At 38.6% G+C, this 22,403-nt stretch overlaps 2 protein-coding genes across 6 annotated transcripts in view; both read right to left on the bottom strand.

Annotated features, from left to right (window-relative positions):
* Positions 1–3,159: 3,159 nt before the first annotated feature.
* The window catches only part of ABHD17C (abhydrolase domain containing 17C, depalmitoylase), a 30,463-nt gene continuing 11,219 nt past the window's right edge, over positions 3,160–22,403 (bottom strand). For both annotated transcript variants that reach the window (XM_075506199.1, XM_075506198.1), the window contains 2 exons: positions 8,562–8,741; positions 3,160–4,668 (listed from right to left, as the gene is read on the bottom strand). In XM_075506199.1, the coding sequence (XP_075362314.1) occupies positions 4,449–4,668; positions 8,562–8,741 (400 nt within the window). In that variant the 3' untranslated portion in view covers positions 3,160–4,448. The remainder of the gene's footprint in view (positions 4,669–8,561; positions 8,742–22,403) is intronic.
* The window catches only part of ARNT2 (aryl hydrocarbon receptor nuclear translocator 2), a 164,866-nt gene continuing 151,081 nt past the window's right edge, over positions 8,619–22,403 (bottom strand). For all 4 annotated transcript variants that reach the window (XR_012776269.1, XR_012776268.1, XR_012776267.1 and 1 more), the window contains one exon: positions 8,619–8,741. The gene's annotated coding sequence lies outside the window, so the exon portion shown is untranslated. The remainder of the gene's footprint in view (positions 8,742–22,403) is intronic.

The following is a 22,403-nucleotide window of genomic DNA, read 5'->3' on the forward strand; positions in this document are numbered from 1 at the left end:
CCGCGGCGCAGGGGGAGCAGAGATGCTCTGGGCTCTGCCGAAGGGAAAAACTTCCGCCACGTCCCACGCAGGGCAGAAGAGCGAGCACACCGGTGTGGGCAGCAGAGCCCAGGTAAAGCCACGAGCACAGAGCGGCCCAGACCAGAACTTGCCTACTCCCCGGCAGCCCCACGGGGACCCAGAGTTTTACTTTAGAAAGCAAGGTGCTGTCTGCTCGCAGCCTAACCACACCGCTGGGTCGTAAGGAAATCCAGAACGAAGCACGTTTACCCTTAGAAGACAATTTACAATTAACATGCTGAAGGTATAGAGGTTTGGGGTTTTGTTTGCTTGTTTGTTTTTAAAACAGCAGGCATGTTACTCTAACACTTTCTGCAAAATTAGTTTGGTTACTGCAGGAACCCAGCTTCAAAAATCAGACGTTGCCAGCGGCAAAGTGTCAAAGGAGTAGTGCTCACGCTCCTGCTGTAAGGACCAGCTTGTCCTTTTCACTGTTGTAGCAGAGTTATGAGACCCAAACATTGCACAGTTGAAATACAACCTCCTGCTTTGAAATTCACACCCATCTGACCTAAGAATTACTGCTGGACTCTCAAAGCAATAAATACTATGTGCTTGATGTCACTCCCAATAGCTGAGTGCCCACCATAAAGAGCCAGCCTACTCTTAACCAGTGCTGGGAGTACAAAACGACTGCGCTTGCAACAAGAAAATTCAGAGCTAAAATGGCTGGTGAATTCCACAATGAAGGATATAGAAAAGTAAGTTCAACAGACTTGAACGAGATCATTAATTTACATTCATGAGAACAGACCTAGGGAAGAAAACATTTTCCAAATGAGAACAATCAAGGTTTACTGCTGAACGAATAACCAGAGGAAGAAAGTGCGTTGGTTCTCTACTTCTATGTTTAGCTTCATTTAGAAAAAGCAAATACGATGCAGAGTTTATAAAAGGTGTGTACAATACTAAGTGTAAATACAGGTTTGGGCATTTAGAAAGCTAAAGGGTCAGCGCCCAGAGCAGAGTTGCCACAAGTGACAGGAATGACATGAAAGAACGGGGAAGAAAAATGCAGCAGGGGCAACACAGGTAATGGGTCTCCATGTGAATACAATTTACATTTATAACAGTTACATAAATTTAAAAAGGATGCATATCAAACTGCTTGGAAAATGCTATCTTTAAAGTTGTAACAAATATTTTCCTCTGGCTTTTTCAAAGTACAAACACTACACAACTACCGACAGAAAAACAGCTGTGCCACATCTTACCTTCCTGGAAAAAAGCTCTACGTCATATATTGCAGCACTATATGAACAAAGACGGTAAGTCACACAGGAAAAATGGATAGAGCATCCACATCAAGAAAAAAATGTTAGTGATCACTCACACCCTTGGGAAGACCCATTGCATAATTTATCCAGGCAGAGCCAGCCATTTTTACAGTGACACCTTGGTAGCTCTAAAATATGCATAACAAGTTCTTGTAAAGGCCCATATTATACATTTAAATGAGAGAATGTTAGCAGTTTTCTGGAACAGACTATTTTTTAGCCCAAAGTTTCTCTTTCATAACCACACATCATCCCCCTTCCCATCATTTACAAATTCTGCTCTAACCTTTTTTCTTTAAACAAATGGGGGACCTGAAATCCACCGTCTTGTAAGTAGTGTCATGAGTCAGCCACAGGTTTTTTCAACTAATAATTCTGATGTTGACCAGCAGTAGTATTCTGAAATCTCTGAAATAGTGATGCTTTGATACAAGTTTACAATACAAAGAAGCTCACTACTACTGTTTATTTTGTGTAAAGGATATGTCAGAAAATTATAAAAATTTCAGAATTAATTTAAGAACTATTGGATAGGAATAGGGCTACAAGGAAAGTTATTTAAGGGACAAAACAGGTAAACAAATTACTGAATTAGAAGAGAGGGAAGAAGATCCACACCAGTGGATCACTGATAGGTCATTAACATTTTAATTAACAGCAAAACATTTGTGTTAGTTAAACATAGATGAACTTCACAAAGCAAAACAGACAATGCAGAAGCCAGAACAGCGAGGCACCTCTGAGAATTAGTTAGGCAAGAATTTGGACAAATAAAAGATAGTACAAGTGGCAATTCAGATTGGGGTTCTCATTAACAGAGGAATACTGACAAAGAGCAAAGCAAATGCAAAGACAAGTCACAAAATGACTGCAGGAGTTAGAAAAGTAGTAATTAAAAAAAAATCAATTTATAGGGGAAAAGTTAAAAGTACCAGTTTGTTGAAGTAAAAGGGTAGCTAACATGGGGTCATGAGGAGAAGAAACATCATAGGCTGAAGTTTTCAGAGCAACACAAAGTTCAACATGGGTATCAAAAAACATTGCCTAATTAAGTAAAAATTCCCCAAATCACTACACGGACAGGCTCACACCTTCAAACGTTATCTTGAATACCTATACCACAGACATTAGCTTTGTTTCCACAGGGCTACAGTCTCAGGAAGAACATCCACCGCGGATTTATGAAGGTGCAAAATTAAAAAAAAGATACATATATCTGAACATTTATTTAAAATACAGAAGGGAAGTGGCAAGCTTGAGGTGATGATTAGGCAAAACCTGCCAATTTTGGCTGGAATAGTTACCAGGAGAACAGCTGGGGGCCCTGCTGCTTGGGACATTTAAAACTGAAGCCTGGACAAGACAGATGCAGAGATCCAAATTCTAAGGATCCAGATGATGTGGAGCAGGACGGGTGTCCTCATTTCCCCCCACTGTAAGTGGACATACCAGTTTTTCTCCTTTTACAGTAATAGGGCCAAGTCAATAATCAGAGACAACAGACACACTTGCAGTGCTGAAAATTAACTGCAGGCCTGTTGTAAGGACTCATGACAACTATGTTCAAACATTTCTCCTAGGCAATGAATCATGATTTTTTCGTTACTTAAAACCAGCTGAACACCATTTAAAAATAATCTCTTTTACATTTGATTTACATACCAAGCTTCATGGAAATGTGGCTTTGTACTTTAGGAGAGTTTTCTTTGAAAGGAAGAAATTAAATAATGGAATTCAAGTTACTCTATCAAGTAATCTGTACTTTACACTATCCTTGTGTATGAAAATTATGCGCCAAATAAGATTCAAAAATTCAGCAAGCTCTAATCCATGCATCCTTTATTCCATTACAATCACTGTGTTGCATTCTAGCAACAGGACACAAACTGCAATCAATCGCGATCAATTTATACAACAATCTGAGGCTTACAGTACATTTAAGGCCTTTAAATTTGGAAAAATTAGACCTATGCTAGTAGTGTAACAATTTTTAAGTGTCTTGCATTTCTGATGCATAATCTGTGCGATTCCAGTGTCAAAGAATCAAATTACCTCTAAACTAAAAAGATCAGCTCAATGAAAATTTAGTTACATAAATTCATCAAAACATAAATGTGTAAATTTTTTTTGTCCTGGAAACTTTATAAAACTTTAATAGCAAAATAATATAGGGATAAAAACATATTTTAACAAAATGTATTCAATCATATACAAACCAGAATTTTGCAGTTTATTGTAACTAGACTTAAATTAAAACTACCAATTAAGAATCTATGCACAATGTAAATTCAAATATGTACAGTACTTTTAAAAAGTCTACAGGAATGCTTTACAGAAGGAAATGTCTGTTATGGCTATTATTCAGACCATCTGAATATTAAAATGAGTTTTCTAGTAGTAAATTTACACATTTATTTTTTAAACAAAAGCAATTTTGTCCCTAGTTCCTTTAAGAATATTCCAGTTATGTTTATACAGGTAATGGAGAGGTTGTTACAGAGTTTAGCCCCATATAGTAGTTGGTTTATTTTCAGGAAAAAGTATATTTAAATAATTTACTCGGGAAGATCAGTAAGTTAACAAAAGAACACTAGAAGGGAGGAGGGGGAACTTCATCACAATAACTTTCCAGTTACAATACCACAGCTAGAAACTTTACAGAGGAAGTACTCCCTTAGATTGAACCCATGACTGATTGTTCAGAACAAGCTGTAGCTCATAACAGTCGTGTTCTCCACACTGAGAACACTGGAAAAAGAAGTCTTTGTAGGACAGAATTATAAACGATCTGAAGTGAGACAGAGAAAACTGATCTTCAATTAATACAGCACTAGGTAAAAAGTGTCCCCATAAGCAGCTAGTATTCCCACTTCCTTCAGGGCAACGAAGCTAAAAATTGTTGGAATTACAGTAGTTGACCATATTTGTGTGCATTAGTAGAATAATTTCCAGATATAAAAGACAAATTTCATCAGATGTTTGATTAGAACACCCTAAAGACAGGGTATTTCTTCATAGTATAAAGCTATTACAGCTATCCAGTTAAAGCATGTGCAAAAACAGGTAATTTCTTCCGTTCACAGTAACTGAGGTAAAATCAGGTAGGCTTCTTCAGGAGTTGGGAAGTTCATGAGATATGAACTGTTTTAGTCTCTCTAAGTATTGTGCATAAAGCTCTATGTCATTATGCCCAGCCCCTTCCACCCAGAGGGGCTCTACCGCTCGTGGACATCGCTCGTACATGGCCAGGCCGTGGGAGAAATCGATTACCTCGTCTTCGGTACCATGGATTACCAACACAGGAGAGGTTACTTTAGATATCTTGTCAATGCTGGGGGACGGAAAAGAAAAACATAGCTCAGTTTGGGGCTTTAACTTTCATACCATTAAAGAAAGCCAGCTTAACTATCGACACGTGATCCAGTTACCACTGCATGCTTTTAAATGGCTGCAAAACATTGGAATTGTGCCCAAGTGATATGGAACAAGGCCCACTCCCAAAACGCACGTGTGAACAGGAGCCTGCGCTGCCATCACCATCATCCCACCAGTTTTAACGACAAGAAGCTCGAATGGGCAGCACACAAATAAAGTCTGGCACAAAAAAACGCCCAAAACAGTGAGTATATCTATCACAAAAACCATTGAGAGGCCAGTAAGATTCCACGGGACATGCTGCCAGTGTGGACTCTTCACATTGCGGATTAACACCTTCCAATTTAACAGATTAGGAACTAATTAACTACATTCCAGCCATAAGACTTCATTAAAAAAAAAAAGCCTCAGCTCATGAGGTTTGAACCTGTCTTTAAACCCCCAAATCAGGCAGATTCAGCTAAAGAAAAACCATCTGTTCTTTGTACTGATTGTTTAAGTTCAAACAACAACAGAGAAAACTGTGGGAGAAGTGCGTTACACAAGGATATTTAACTGCAAACCAAAAGAAACCCACCCAGGATTTTACTTCATGCAACCAGCTTCTTCGCCAGCTCTGACTGCAAAGTGGCCTTAAAGTAAACTTTTTTCCTTTTGTTCCAGCTACACTTAGCAGACCAATGTAGCTAGTGATTACCTCTCACAGGAAAATGGGCTCAGAGGAAGAGTGACAAAGGCACCTTCACACCTAAGAGTTCAGGCCACAAAACCTCAATTATAAAGCATACTGGTAGCACATGAACTTCAGAGTGCTCAACAGCAGCTTTCTCCAACTGTCTTCGTGCAGGCACCACTTTTATTTCCAGAGAGCTATTTCATGTCGGTAGTTACCAATCATTCCAATCGGTATACAGACACCAACTGCTAATGAACTCTCAGCTTCCTAACAGCTCCACTTACAGCAACAAATTGAGGAATTGGCTCAGGACATCATGCAGAATATGGGATGAAGCGGGTGGAAAAATGAGTATCAGTAATATTCGATCTGACAGAAGGACAAGTCTATTTCTTTATGCTATCTAATAAAAGGTGTTTGGATTTTCCTGCTCCTGAAGAGCTAAGAAAGCATGCAATTTGGTAAGACTAGAGATTTTACAAAGTGATCAAGACTGCTTAAAATGATTAAAACACACAGATGCCAACATACATTGACTTAAAAACAGGTTTAAAGAAGCTTTATGAAAATATAAAGTTAATTAAAAATTAAGATGTAGACTGAAGAACTAAACCTCACGCATATAAATCTCAGCATTTAGTATTCTGGAGAACTGTCATTGGTATTCCAGTAAACATCCGAGTGTAAACACATTTCTGTCTCTGTCTCAATACTTCTCAAAGAAAACAGGCTTCATGTCATTTAAAGAGGAAAAGTGTTATTTAAAATTAAAATGCAGCCTCTTTCACTTTTCCTGTCTGGAACTTGAGTTGTGTGCAACTATGCTGAATACAGAAAAATATCGCAAGAATATAAGAGAGATATCAAAATAATGCAGATTTTTTTTTCCATGTTTTCATCCCCAAATTAATATCATAGCCAAATGTAAATACTTTATAATCAACACGCCATATAAACTGAAGTCTTAAGCCCATGAAGGGTCTGTCCCCGAGTTCCACAATGTGACAGGCATGCCAGCTACATACAGCTACAGAGATGTTTATACATAATTTTAGTGGCTAGATACTAAGTTCTCATTTATTGTAGGAAACCAGGAAAACTCTTTCACTTCAGTATTTAGATAATGAAACTATTTTTTCACACATATTCACAGACTATTAAGCTAGATAATATTTGTATTTTGCAGAAAATTGGAAAGCATCCCATTGCCAACTCAGCAACTCATAAGGCACTATTTAAACTGCACATTAGACTTACTTAGTATTCTTAGCCATACCGCTCTGCAGCTAGAAAAAACTACAGAGACCAAATTCTCATGGAGTCCTAACATAAAATGCACATAATAGCAATTCACTGTAGGTGGACATAGAACTATTTTGTTTCCCACCGTGAAGGCAGACAGTTGAGCTGCACACATCCGTAAAAGTGCACTGCTGTTTATTTTCACTGCTTACAGTACAAGTGAAGTCAGACTGACAGCAATGAACAGCTCAGTAGGGTAAGAACAAAATACTCAAGTGCTACAGTACATCTGTTCTCACTGTTCCCCCCCTCCCACTTTTTATTTCTTAAACTGTTATTTGATTTGGCTGATACCAGCTAATCACTGTTACTTTTGTGATCAGAGCTATTTTTAAGGCTTTGTTTTTTCCCCTCTCGCAGAAGCATTTATAAATATTGGATTTCAGGTTTGAGGATGATGAATGAGTTGGAGTATAAGTGTTTCAAATTCTGACTGCACCTTCAACAATTTAATTACTTATTTAACTAATATCCTATTTGGAAGAATTCTAAACATGGGGACTGGGCACAGATACTGTGAGAGCCACTTATCACTTGGTCACTATTACTTCTAGCTGTTTTGGCATACAGATTTATATCTACGGCCTCCCCCACCTTCTAATTTTAATCTGTTGTAACCAAAATAAAACAAACATAACAAATGCTATGAATATCCCCTACTACGCTTACTGCAAACATGACCTTCTGAAGCAAAGCCAAGCTTTGCACAAGACTTCAGTGAGTCTCTGCTTTGTTTTCTCCCTTCCACGGACCACTTAGCTTTTTATCTGTGCCTCCCCTCACCCCCCCCCAGGTCTATATACACTGCTATAAAGAGACTGGCTTCCCCTCTCATATTCTCCCATAATTTAAACCGGGTCAAATTAGAAGCTTTTTATTCCTAGAACATCTGCTATTCTCAGGACCTCTACTATTCCCAAATATTTGGATACTCTAATTTAGGTCTGTTGCAATTGCTTTTCAAACAAAACACTAGGCTATAAAGACAACTGTTTTATCTTGAAACCAGTTGTATATAGCTTTCTGCATGTAAGGTATTCTAGAGCTTCTTAAAACAAGCTCAAAATCTTCAAAAAGAGGGACAGTAACTTACTTTATTTTGGTCACAGACATTAGGATCTTATATGATCTCCATCAGGGAGGAACAAATACAAGTCTCAGTATCTTTAGTGATTTTATATGGACAGCATATCAAAAATGCAGAAGTGTTTTTACTTACAAGGACCAAAGGCAAAGAAACGCTAAATGCATTCCCTCAAGATTATACATGAAATGCAGAACAAAGCTGAAAAGTGAACCACACCAGTCTAATACTCTAGCCCCTGACCCTCTCTTGTCTTCTCCCTTTAAAAGTAGCAATTATCTATACCTTTTTCTCTGCTGATCTGGTAAAACTACAGCAATATTTTAACAGGCAGCTTGAAAAGAGCAAATCCATTTCATGCTATCATATTCAAATCAAAGCTTCTAAATCAAAGTTGACTGAGATGTTAAGAGCATACAATTCCTAATTCATTAGCCTGAAGGACTTAATAGTATATTATCAGTCATTCAGCTACTACTCCAAACTTGACAGCATAAAAATTCTGATATCAACAACCCATAACACAAAAAACAGAAGAAAAATTAGTCGTAAACACTAAGACTTTATTTGTTCATTGAGCTGACTATCATGTCAGTTTGAGATTGACATTAGCCTCTTTCTTACATGGTGAATCTCTGCTTGGATTTAGAAGGTGTGCATATCTGAAGTTTAAAATGCAGGTGATAATTCAGTAAAGTTCCCTGGAAACTTACACAACTAGTCCCTTTTAAACACCTAAAGAGCTTGTTGAGTATTGAACAACCCTTTTTGCAGCGTTTGTACGTACCTTGGAAAAGCATCAAAGCAATAGGTTTTCCTAGTGTCAGGAAAAGCTACCCGTAATCCAGACATCAAGGGAGAATGAAGGATTACTGCTGCACATTCGTACCGAGATGCCAGGTCTACTGTAGGGACAGTACCAATACTCTGACCATACAGAATAATGTTCTCAGGACTAACACCATACCTGTAGAGAAAAGAAACATCCCTTTAAAAAAAAAAACAAACACCAAAACAAAAAATAACCCCCCCAACACATTTCACATCACAAAAGCAAAAAACAAACAAAACAAAAAAAAGGAGAGGGGGATAAAAACCAAAGCATCACTTCTACCCATTGTAGCTCTTTAAAATCTGTTCCTAGGAGACATGAATTTACAAGTCAAAACTTTAAAACAGTTCAGTAAAGTAAATAATCAAAATATTACACAGGCTGAAGAGAGCTATCCTCAAAGAAGGAATGTCAGTTTGTTCGTTAATCTTCACCATCTTCATGAACACCTCTTATCTTTCACTCCACAGCACAGCAAATTATAAATTAGACTTCCCCTCTACCCAGAGTCACTCTCAGGAATTTCAATTAGATATTCTGGAGGCTAACCACCTTTCCACCATTAAACAAGATAGTTACTCCTCTGCCCACCTTCCTTTTCACACAGCTGGAACAAAAAGACCAAACTGCCTTGTTAGTATAGCTAAAGACACCAAAGAGGATAAAAATTTGAGAGGATAGTTCTGTTTATTTTTTCCATTTCTGATCAGTGTAAGTTATTCCTCATTTTTCTTTTCCAGTTTAAAATATGTCAAGCTTATTTTGTAGCTATAAAGATACATCATTCCATAAAATTCAGGGTTCGTAGGGAGTCCTGGATGGCTCCCCAATATTCCCATCCAGTCTATAAAACTGTGTGCTGTTGTTTCACAGCTGCAAAAAAAGTTGAGGATGATACTAATTCAGTTTTTACTTAAAGTATCCAAAATACAAAGGAATTTGGAAGAGGCACAGGAGGAGGCAACAGTGGCTAGGAAGAAGTGAAGAGTACAATAGTATTTGGCCACCACAACTTGTTAGGAAAATTGCAAATCAAAGCTGTTACTCAATTATCAAATATTTACCCAGAAGATTTCTATGTATAACTCCACTTCCTATTGCAAGCCGTATAAAGAATAATCGAGTGCAGAAGAGAACACATTCCTAGTAGAAAATTTGTGCAGAACACATCTTTTTGCCAGTCTACAGCCCTGCTGTCACTGCTATGACAAAGAAAGTCAAAACCTACAGTTTAGGCTATACCCAATGTACACCTGGAAGGTTTCAACTTCCTTGCCAAGCTGATAGCGAGGTGTATGGCAGGCCTGGTACCTGACTTTCAAGCAGCTAAATGATTGGGTATGTGCAAAAGAAAGAAAATTACAATGGAAGAATAATCAATTAATAATTGAAATTACAATAGAAGAATAATCCAGTACTAATCATCCAACTACAGGCTGTCAAGACTGACTGGTTTTACGATGAAGTAAAACTAGACTGGATTGTAGCCTCTGTGAAACTGGGATTTTCTTAATATTTCTATACTGCTGAGCATAAGGGTGCTTTTGGCATCTACTGTAATATGAATAAGCAACTGTATAAAATACCTCCCTGGAGTAAAATTTTATCCTCTTGGTAACCAAGCAGCAGCTCACGTTGGTGGTCTATCACCACAGCCATGGCCTGATGTTTTAAAAGAGATTTTGTGAAGCTCTTTTAGGAGAGTTTTTTCTCCCTTACTGTTAGAAATAGTCCAGCACACAGTAGAGCCTAGCTGATTTTGGTATGCATGTTAACAGGATCTTGGAGCAAAGTCTTGTCCTCACAGACTTCATTCCAGCTGTTGGATGGGGAGAGCTGGAGGCATGTACCTTTGAAGGCAGCACATGCATCCAATCTGCTGATCTACCAGCTGTTGAATCGTGTTAAAGACAGCCAGAAATGCATCAATATCAGGGAATACAAGAAAACGGGACTGGAACAAGATCCTCTACATGGCACTTAAGTAGGGATGGAATGATATTAATGCTGTTAGGTTTTGCAATACCATCCTGAACTCCAGTATCATGATAAATGGAAAGTCCCCTTTCTAAAAGGTTTACAATCCAAGCAGAATATGGGAACAGATGTTTGAATGAGAATCCCAGGGTAAAAGGACAGCATAGGGTAGCAAGAGAATTCCTTCACCACATACAATTGCCTTAGTAGGGCAATTTTCTTCAACATTGATCTGCTTTGGATTCATGCCTTTTGATGTTATTCTGTTTCTGAAAACAGCTCATATTGTAAGTGGGACACATTGCTGCTGTGGCAATAGATACTCTAGAAAAAAAAAATCTCAATTTCATAGTATGCCAGTTAAAGTTGGATACAGTCTATAGCATTATTAAAAAAACCCACAGAGATCTCTAAATTTAAAGTAGCCCTTCATCACTATATAAATGCTACAACTATTCAGCATCTAACTCTGCAGAAAGACAACGTGCCAATTTTGCAAAAAAAAAAAATCATAAAAGGGTATTAGGACACTGAGTTAGTGCACTTGTAGCCTGTCATTAGGTCAAATGCCTTTTCTACTTTGTAATCCTACTGACTGACAACTAAAAGAATCTCTGGGACTGTTTTAGTTACGGACAGTCCAACTTTCCAAGACAGAAGAGTTACTGTAACAGATTTATCTTTTGAAGCCCTTTAGCATTAGGCCATCAATCAGAAGGTGAGACATCAAGCTTACCACAAACATCAGCAGAAACAGCTACATGTAAAATTTATTTATTGCAAGGCCAAAGGACATATGACAACTCATCAGCAAGGGCCATGAATAATTGACACGCGCAAGGTTCTTGGAGCTGAAGGCCAGGGCTTGGCTCCGTGATACTCTATGTCTTCACAAACGCTGCCCAGCTGGTGACTCAGCAAGCACCGCTCAACTGAGGTACAAAATGACCCGGGGATTTTATCTTTAAAATACAGTACCCTTTAAGCAAAGGCTGGGTCCCTTCCCCACTCTCTGCAAACTCCCTTGTGGTATTAGATTCTTGTGCAACAGAACAGTGATACCGAAAGTAAAACGGAAGAGAGGAAGAGCAGACATGAATAAGAAGGCAATGAAAGTGACATAGAAAAAAGGAAAGAATGTGATAGAAAAAGGCAAGACATTCCAAGAAAAGAGGAACCCTGTTACAATCTGCTCTCCTATTAAGGAAGAAAGTCCTTCCACCAGCTAAACAGCAGCTCCTAAAAATATCTTCCTTGAAACACACAAGCTTTGGTCTCTGTGGAAACAGAGCTCCATCCGATGGAGCGGGAGACCCAAGTTAAATTTATGGGTATGCTCCTGCACTTCTCCTGTGAAGCCCATCAGGGAGTTCAAAACAAGCAGGGCAACATTGCAATGTGGAAACCAGCCTCCAGCAAAACCGAAGTAGGAAGCAATTCAGTTACCATGGGCATATGTAAAACACTGATTTGACAAGGGGGGGGGGGGGGGGGAATACAGGAAAAAAAAGGCAGGCATGCTTTTTTCTCCAAGGGAAGTCAATTACTGAGAAATGCAAAGCTACTGACATTTAAAATGATGCAAGCATTTCTGCTCCCCTTTACACACAAACACTTATCAGGTGGCAAAGTTCTCCAGCCTATCTACTCTCAATAACCCATGAGTAGATTATGTGGATTACAGATTACAATTCTTATGTGTGCAGAAAAAAACCCCAGCTATCTTCACAAACAGTACAGCTATCTGCACCTACAACTTCCCAATTCAGACCAGGCCAGCTAAGACACCAACACGCTCCACAGTTAACAGTAACACAGGTTTTGGGGGTTTTTTTTGCCCTGTATTACTGCCTCATTTTATACAAATTAGGTTTACTGGCAATTCTGGTCTCCTTATGCTAGCATGAGCTATGTATGCAGAAGTTGGCTATTAAGAATCCACACCCCAGACTCTTCTACTTACTCCTGCACAGAGCAGTAAGAGACCTCAGGCACACCAACAGGTCAGTGGGACAGAAGAGAGCGGGAGTATTGCTGACAGTGAGTCCAGCAAAGGAGGACGGGACACAATTCCTTCTAGTTCAGGCTGCTTAGCTGTATGGTTGTGGTTTGGGCCACGTCCCTCCCGTCTACAACACAGCTGATGGTACCAATTGCCTTTGTAAAGTATTTAATGCTTTCTGGCTGACAGCACTATGTACAAACCTTGTATTATCATAAAGCATCTTTAATTATGAGCATAAGACACTGATTCCGCCCCCCTCCCAGGGCTTCAGCTTTGAGCAATACAGATGGAAAGTTTACCATTGCTATTTTTACTCTCTCCTTACTCAGTTGAAAGCGCTAGTGGAATGCTGCTTCAGGGACTACAGACGTGTCATACAGCTGAAGCCCTGCAACGTTCACGGCCAAAGTTACAGCATCTGTGCCAACCCTCAAAGGTGCTAAATACATATTCATTAATGAGGCCAGTTCTTTTCTTTTGAGGCTTACTGAATCAGTGAAGTTAACCACACCTTATATTTTCAGTTTGGAAGTCTTATGGTATTTACTGTCCCAACAGCCCTTACCTAAACTGGAAAGTATATAGAACAGCATGGATATAGCAACAGCAACAAATTAGTTTCCAAAAACAGTCACAGTAACTATCTAGGCAGAGCATTTTGACTACACAAACCCCATGTCATAATGCTGTTGAGACCTACTGTAACTGCTACTAAACTAAGGCAGCTACTCGTGGTCAAGTTCTTCCTTACAACACAGTATATAAAGATAAGAGGCCAGGAAAACAAGGTAACTAGCTCGTGAGTTCTTGCAAGGAGACTGAGTTTGAAACTCTGCGCTCCCCTCCCAAGGAAAACACCACAACAAAATAATTCATTTTCAAGACACAAAGAAAATCCAGCATACATCAGGAATGACACAGATCATGCCACATTTGGAGGCAATAGTGACTTCTAGAGTATTTTTATTAGAACATACATGTGCTCAGTTATAAGATCTTCATAGGCTATTCTTCAAGCCCGTTTCTTCCTGTTTATACAAACCCATTTGTCACAACATACTATTTGTTCCCTTTTCAAAATGCATTAACTTTATAATCCAGAGAAATTTAGATCACTTGTTAAGAAATGCAGATAGGTTTTTCTACAGCATCATTATACACTTCCATAAGATATGCATCTACATTTTCAGAAATAAGTGGCTATTTAATCTGCTATGAATCAAAAAAATCTGATTTTGGGTGTAGAAAGGAAAACCAAAAATCCTCAATTAAGAAAAAATCCCACATGCAGATCACATACCTTGAACAAGAGTTTACATTGTAGGATCTTTATGTTAAAAAAACTCAACAAGAGAACTTCGGTCAATGAATATTATTGCAAGTAATTTACAATATCAGAACAATACACTGAATTTCACATTGTTCTTCAGCAAGTACCACTCCAGCATGTCAGCCAAAATACCACAGAAATTACAGCAGATTTTCAGCCTAAATGCCAACACTAAATTGAGAGCAAGGCATTAGATTAAGGATTTTTGGTGTTAACCATAACAACAACTGTCAAATGAGAAAAATCAGAATTATTTCAAGATTCACAGGAAACCCTGGCACACAGCAAGAGTCCCTGTGCCAGTTTCTCACTCCAGTTTCCTTGAATTCAAACAAACATAGGTCTAAAATTCTTCACTGTTTTACTGAGCACAATAGACACTGACACCGATTCTTTAAATTACGCGACGTCTTCTTCCTCCTCTATCTCCTTCCTGTCCAAGTCTACAACTACTATGTGATTCAAAGTTCAGGTATAGCAGACTCTCTTTGACTTTACATTTTCATTGTAGTAAGAGCCAAAAATGGTTTGCATAGTATTCTGGCTTAAGAAGCTGCGGGGAAAAAAAAAAAATTTTTTTTTTTGGCATATATCCCAGCACACTGTCACAGGAGCAGACAAGTAATTCCACAAATGTGTTCACACTCAAAATAATTTCAGTGGCTGCCAGAGAAATTTAATCAAGAAATCTGCCACAGTTTTATACCACCATTATTTTACTGCCACACCAGACAGTCATTTGGTTATGCTATGGAGAAACCCCAGCGCTAATCAATATAGGCTAACTAATACTGGAGTTACAGAATGAACCTATGACTCTTCAAAATGCCCTCTTAAAAGCTATTACATTATTTGTAAATATCACACTACTACAGGCTTGCTGGACTATGTGACTGTAGCACTAATCCAGTGTTGTACCAGCTCTTCTTTTCATATAAATAAATGGATCAAGTGGAAACAACTTCTAGGCACTTCTTAGGATGATCATTTGCACTGCAGTAACTTAATTATACCGAAGCATGAATCGCTACAACTGCTTCTTGACCACTGTCTTGTGATAATCAGCGATCTGTTATCAAATATTGAGAACTGTGCTCAAAGTTCAACCAAGTCCTAACAAGGATATTGAATATCACTGGTGAGCTCAAGCAACCATGACAAAAGCAGGTGATCTACACACTGCTGAGTAGTGAAGCCACTGCAAGTTTGCCCTGAACAACCAAGGTAGGTAAAGGAAGGCTATTTCATGGCATTCTCTTGTACAAACTGTAATGAAATTACATTTTAAATTAACTGAATTATGCTAATCGACACTGAGCAGCTTTGTGGTAAGGGCTGGGTGTCTTTTTTTTTTTTTAAATGAAATCCAGATAATACTAGTTCCTCTAAAAAATTGCTCCTTTTTCAAATACAACCTTAAATTACCTTGCGTTCATCTGCTTTGAACATAGGCTCCTGAAGATGTCATATTTCGAAGTGGGAAACGCCTTCCTTAACTAAAGTAAATCTGCTCAGGACTCAGAGCAAAACCAAGCACTCTTGAACAGTAAATCCATTCCCCTCCTTTTTTCCCCCCAGCTTCACCATTACAAGTGAGTTTCTTCTCCCCCCTTCAATTCTCATTTTGTTGGAGGATTTCATGCCACACCACGGCAGCACTTCCATGTGCTCGTCTTGCATCACACATTTTTGAGCCAACTTACCACCGCCCTACTGCCAGCCCAGCCGCACCACAGCTAAGCAGCCCCGCAGGCAGCAGGTCCCGTCTGCAGCCCGTCTTCTGTCACTCAATCAGCTGCATCCTCACAACCATTTATAGTTAAATGATCTCACAGCAGAGATCATTTGACAAATGCAATCAGACTGCACCTACCCATTCTAATTTCTCAAACGTTTTTCAGAAATAAGAGTCAAAAGAGAAGTGAACCATAGGAGAATAAAAAAAAATAATAGATAGTACACATCATCAGCCAGGAAAGAAGACTTCTGCAAACTTGCGTTCTGGAAGAAATCTCTTCCAAGCTAGCTGAACATTAGCAAAATGTTGTGATACAAAAGACAGAATGGGCAGAAAATATGCAATCTGTGCTTGCAGATCAATTTTTGATTTTTTTTTTTAAGGAGCTACAAAGTAAAACCACCTTTGTTTTCTCTTGTACTGAGAACTCAACTGTATTTACAACATGACTTTTCACCACCACAGTAACCCAGAATACTAAATTTTGGTGTTTGGTTTATGTTAGGTTGCTCATTTGTCTACCACATGAACTAGCAGTTGTATGTATGAAAAACAAACAGATTTGGAACAGTTGCTTCTGCCTGACTAAGGGTTTGCTGTTTGTTCCCCCCCCCCGCCCCTAGATAGCAGGGAATGAGGAAACAGAGTTTCCATTAAATGTGCATTGAAATGTAAGCAGGAACTTGTGCCATGGGCACGCTGATATCAAAGAACAGAATAACTTTGCCTCTGCAATCATTAATTCTTTCATATCGAGTGAAAGTTAGCAAGAAGGCCATTGACAAGCAAAACCAGACTCTTGTAGGACATCCAACAAAAATAAGCAATGATGTGGCTGAGCCTTCTGTTTGAACTCCTACCTTTATCATCCCACTACTTTACGAGAAAAGGTGAATAACACTCCAATACTCAGTGTGCATTCAAGCAATGAGAGGAAGGGAATACTTTCCTAAATGAAGTCCTAAATAAACCCCCCTAAATGTTGGGGGTTTTTTATCTCCCTAATCACAGGAGCAAATGCGATCCAAACCCACTGTAAATGGAAAGACAAGAAGCTAGTAACAGTGGTAATAGGAGTTAAACACATGGATATATTCAGATGTAATTCCCCCCCCCCCCCCAACTTTCTTTGCTTTAGCAAACTTAGAAGTCAACCAGAGTTCTGAAGCCAGCTCTGTGTCACAAGGTAATGGTTTTGAAGATAGACGTATGCTCTCTACTCTTCATAGTTTCTTGCTTCTCCCACAGTGCTTTCTTAGAGCAATCTTGATTTACACCATTTAGTCCCAAGACACAGTGGGTAGATGGCATACTAAAATGAATCTCTCGCTCCAGTTATTTTAAAAATAGAGCACTGGAGTTAACTTTAACAAAGTATTTTGCATTTAATTAAGATGCTCTGTAGCAAATAAGTGTGGAATAGGAAGACTAAAGCTTTATTTATCAAAGACAGGAAACCTTTACTGGCCACTAAGAACTATCTTCATTGACCACAGCATCAATAATTCACAAAAACTCAGTCAGCTACATTCTATTATATACTCTTTACTGTAACCGGTGTACAAAAATCTATATAGCTAGTCTCTGAGGTACATTTAAATAACCTGAGACAGCAGAGAAAATTCTGTTACTTTCACAGAGAAGCTCAGTCTATAGTATCTTCTGGAGTAAGGAATTCATTATCTTCACCCCCAGCTTCTCTCTCATCTCTATCCTGCTGTGGTATTTTTATTTCATATGCACACATCGTACTCTATGTTTTATAATACAGCAGAGCTAAGACAGATGAGCATACTCCTCACAACATTTAACAACATGACATTAAAACTTTGACAATCCTTTTACTGTTTCAAAAAGCCTGCTCTTTCACTTTGGATATCCTACACTCGAAAGCTGAAAGAAGAAATAAACTACTCCCTAAAATTGTACTCCTGTAAGCATTGTTATGAAGAACAAGAAAGATTTGATTATATCCATGTACCTAAACACAATATCTTTTTATATAAAGACTTCAGGTAAAACAAGTATGTGTCAACTAACACAGAAACGGTGCTTGAAAAAAAGCCTCCTCTGATTCCCTAGGAAACTTTAAAAAACCCAAGTGCAAATATTAACACTGGTTATGCAGTCCCACAAGTTTTGTGCTTTCATAGCTGTTTCTTAGATTTCAGTTACTTCCAAGCTGGAGAGCCTTGCCTTATTCCTAAGGCTGCAAATTCACAGTGAGCCAAAGCATCCTGGCTCACCTCCCAAGCCCATCACATAACCCTCCTCACCACCCTTGGCTCAGCACGGGGAGACTGAGGGTTTACAAGCCTGGAGGAAGCAATCTTGCGGCTCTCCAACAGTTCTCAAAGCTTTTTTGTTCAGGAGCGCTGTATTATTCTTTGAGTACTCCCATCTGTTTATTGGAGCGCCTCTGACACCTCAAGCTTGAGCACTGCTCTTATCCTGACTCCTCTTCACATCAAACACTAAATTAACTTTCTGATGTATTTCCCTTACCACTACATAGCTATGGCACCATGCAATAGTTTAAGGCCATCCTGCCGCAGCACTAATTGCCATGAGCTGCACCTATGCAAGACTTAAGCCTCTGACTCATGAGTTGGGATTACTTATCTGAGGAGTGCAGTGGCTTTTGACCCAAGCTGCTGCCTGCTCCACCCATCTCCGACATTCCTACCCTTTCGCCAGGTACAGTTCATCTGCTCACAAAGCAGGGAATTGCTCAAGCGCACAAACCAGAACAGTCAAGGCAAAATGAAATGGCACCAGTTAAGGTTTCTTCAAATATAGCGGGCTGTGGTTTCTGAAAATACGGTTATCACTGTATAAGCATATAATGAAACAAGACTAACCCTAAACTGTAATCAAACTGCAAAGCTCACCTAAAATTTCACACTTCTAGGTTTGCACAGCTGGTTAGCTATACACTCTATAACTTAATAAAAAAAGGCATTTCCAACCTCAGGCTCTTAAAACAAAAGTATATGTGAATTCTGCTGAAGGCAACTATGTAGATGCTCTAGAAGAATTAAATGTTTTGCTAAGCTGGAGTTAATCCTTTGGAGACTAATATTAGGAAGGCTAGCAAAAAAAAATTCAAAATAGACCACTCAAACTTTGATACCTATAGGGCTTGGCCCTGGAACTACTCAGGTAGCTAGTCCCACCACTGAATTAAAAGGAAATGACTTAACTTTTTCTCTTTTTTTTTTTTTTTTTTTGGGGGGGGGGGGGGGGGCAAGGTGTTTCTGTTTCGTAGTTTGTTTGGTTTTGTTGAGTTTTTCCCATTCTTGCCTTCCTTTTGCATTCTCTTCCACCTATTTATTGTAATTTTATTTACATTTCAGTCTCTAAATAAAAGCTATTTCATCTACAGGTTTTACAAAGAACCTTATGTTTTCAAAGATTAACAGCATTAAGTGACTAGTTTTGCTACAAGTTTTTTATATAGCTTACAAGCCATTAAACGTGAAATATGTGGCATTAATACAGCATTTTCGTCACTTACAATCGTAACTATATCCAGAAAACAAGCTGATAAAAACAAAAAGATTCAAGTATTATCCCCATAATGCTAACAGAGGAGAACAAAGAAAAAAGTTGAACAGTCTCAACAAACAGCAGGTGCTTGGGTCCAAAATCCTCTTACAGCAGACAAAGTTAAAGCCATTTTCACACTGTTCCTCAAAGATCCCTGGAAATCTGAATGCTGTCGCTCCCACGGAGCACCAGAGCTAGAGTCCGAGAGGATCACAGGGGAGCTGGAATGGATATGGCCTTGCAAGTATGCAAGCAGACAAAACTGGATGCATCATTTCTTCCCATCTGGAAGGATCAGTATAGCTCTGGCAGTGATTTTGAGAGTCTCCCACAGAAAGGAGATGAGAAGGCAGAAAGGCAGGATGGAGGACAAGAATGGCAGAGAGGTCCTGATACAAAAGTGATTAGTACCAATGAACTGGTGTAATATTCCTAAAAAGAACAGACTACAGATGAATGCATCTGTCCCCAGTATATGAATATTTTATCAGCCAGCATTATATGAAGATGGCTCAGCTGACAGTGGGATTTCTTTCCCTTATATACTTACATTAATATGCTCATGCACTGTAGAAGAGGAAACAAAGTTATTTAATAAGACTGGGCTTCTCTCAAAGATATGCAATATCTCAAACACTGAAGGGCTCTATGCAGAAGCCAAGTGAAGAAGTGTCATGGCCTGTGTTATCCAGGAGACCACACATCCTGCTTGGATAGTCCTCTTTAATTCTCTGGAAATATTTCATGTTTCTTTGAGCTACTCTAACCATTTCTACAGATTTAAAGAAGAAAAGCAGTATTTTCTTTTGATTTAAAAATCAAAACAATCGGCACTTCCTCTGCGCTGACATGTCTTGTGAATTATAAATAGGAAGAAATCCTACTTGGATAAGTGACACTGTAACCTCTATTTTCCCCCCACCCCCAGATAAGTTGAGAAAACACATACCAATTTTGTAATTGCTCCAAACACTGAGCTTTAGTACAGTGTGAATCTGTATGCACTTAAGTATCTGCTTTCAAAGAAGTGAATTCACAGCCTCACTGAGAAACACTACTCTCCCGATGAGTCTCTCCTGCCTTCTCTCATTATCCATTTTCAGCTAGATTCATTAAATATTCTAACAAATACCAGGAGTGATAACTGCCAAATGGAAGACGACAGTCATTTCATGAAAGCAATCTATTACTAGAAAAGAATTTTCCAGCATCTTTTCAGAAACAAGAAAACCTCAGTGTTCGTTCTTTCTTTCTCTGTGCCACATTTATATTGGCACTCTGACTTTTAAATCAGACCCATCAATTCCCTTCTTCCTAAGCATCCTCAAGTTCTTCCATTCCTGTCGCTCAAAGATGGGCTGACTTGACTCTACCAGGATTAAAGATCTGTTGCTCCACAAAATCTATACATTATCAAGCCAATATTTAAACCTGCACTGTTTTACACTTAGTTTTCCACTTGTGCATGTTCTGTTAATGAACTTTTAGCACACTGAATGTTCAGGCCCCAGTAACAGTCAATATAAAGCTAAGATCATTAAAAAAAATATATAGCAATCACCAGGATTAACAGCACCAGATGTTCTAAAACAGCAGACAATAGATAACTAGTTCAGAGCTTAAAAAAAAAAAAAAAATCAAATTTCCTAGCCAAAGCCTTTATCATCACAAACCCAGGGGCTAAATCCCTCCTCCCTTCTCCCAGTAAATACTACTTAGAATTGTGAACAATAAAATTTAGCACAGACTCAGAGTTTTTCCTGCGCATTTCTGTTCAGTTGAAGTGCTCATGAAACCTACCTTGTACTCCCCAGGAACTTGACAACATAGCACAAAAAAAGTAATTTATTACAGAAATAGAAGTTTGCATTTAATTACATGCAAAAGCATTAAGTATCAGTAAGTTTTATCTATTTTAAAGTAACAAATGCTAATATAAGAAATGGGAACAGTATTTCTGTGCATTTAGAAAAGTACTAATTTTCTCATAACTTTCCTAAACTCACATCAGAAAATTCCATCCTGAACCAGGTCATACGTACTTGTTCAGGTTATCCAGCTATCTTATTTGGCATGATCTGAGCTTCTATGGGGTAAAAGACATTTTGCCCAGATTGTGCAAACCAAGAGGTTTTAATGATGGTCAAACAGCATGCTTGCATACTTTGTTTTCTGCCAACATACCTAGTTAACGGGGTCAATTGCTTTTGTAGTCTTTTTGGTGAAAGATTTCTTGCTAGTCAACTTTTTCCCCTCAAAAAAGGATGCTTACCAATTAACAGTTAGCTACTCCACAAGTAGCAGAAGTACCTAGCAGTGGATCAAGGACAACTGTTAATGCAACCACTTAAGTGCATTATTTCAGCTGATGCTAAAGGTAGAAACTGCAGATGCATCTTAGAAAATTTAAAAAATAAAAATAAAAGGGAAAAGAGAAGCAGCTTCCTGGACTACTACCTTATTCAGTGTCCTATTTGCCTCTGTGATGCAGTCCCTGTAAAGCAAGCAGGCTTACTACTTAATTGCAGTATCACTAGAGAACAACTGGTTATGCAGGAAAAAAATCTTAGCAATTCCAGTACATGCCACACCGGCACTTAACTGCCTACCAATAAACCACCATAACATAAAGAAGTCTTGTGATGTCAGAGTTTCTATTTTTGAAATAACAGATAACAGTGCAGTGCTTGGAAAAGTAGGTGTGTTAATGTCTACATTATGGCCAAACGCCAATCTGGATAGTAACGTTTTGGCTATGTAGGTTTTCTGCAGTTCACCATTTCACAACACATGCAATTTTAGTTATAAGCTACTGCTGTTTTCTCTCCCAACACATATTTTTCATATTTAGCTCTGCACACAGTTACATTTTACAAATGAATAGTGTTTCCCTTTCTCCTAGTACCACAAAGCTTCCAAGACAGCGGCAAAACAGAAATATTTAATGAGAATTTAAAAAAATATTTAAAGAGAAAGTCTGGTCAGTTCTGCAGTGAAGAGCAGGAAAGAACATAGTTCACATAAGAGCGTTGCCCAGAAGCACTGGGAATAGTGGAAGGAAGAAAAACAGAGTAACAAATGGCAAACAATACTTGCTAAATTAGTTCCTCCTCTCCCCCTCAAAACCCCAGTAATAAAATTAGCTAAATTTAAGCTAACATTGCTTCCTTTATTCCAAATTAACACCCGCTTCATAAT

Source organism: Mycteria americana, chromosome 6, assembly GCF_035582795.1.
Source record: "Mycteria americana isolate JAX WOST 10 ecotype Jacksonville Zoo and Gardens chromosome 6, USCA_MyAme_1.0, whole genome shotgun sequence".
Taxonomy (NCBI): Eukaryota; Metazoa; Chordata; class Aves; order Ciconiiformes; family Ciconiidae; genus Mycteria; species Mycteria americana.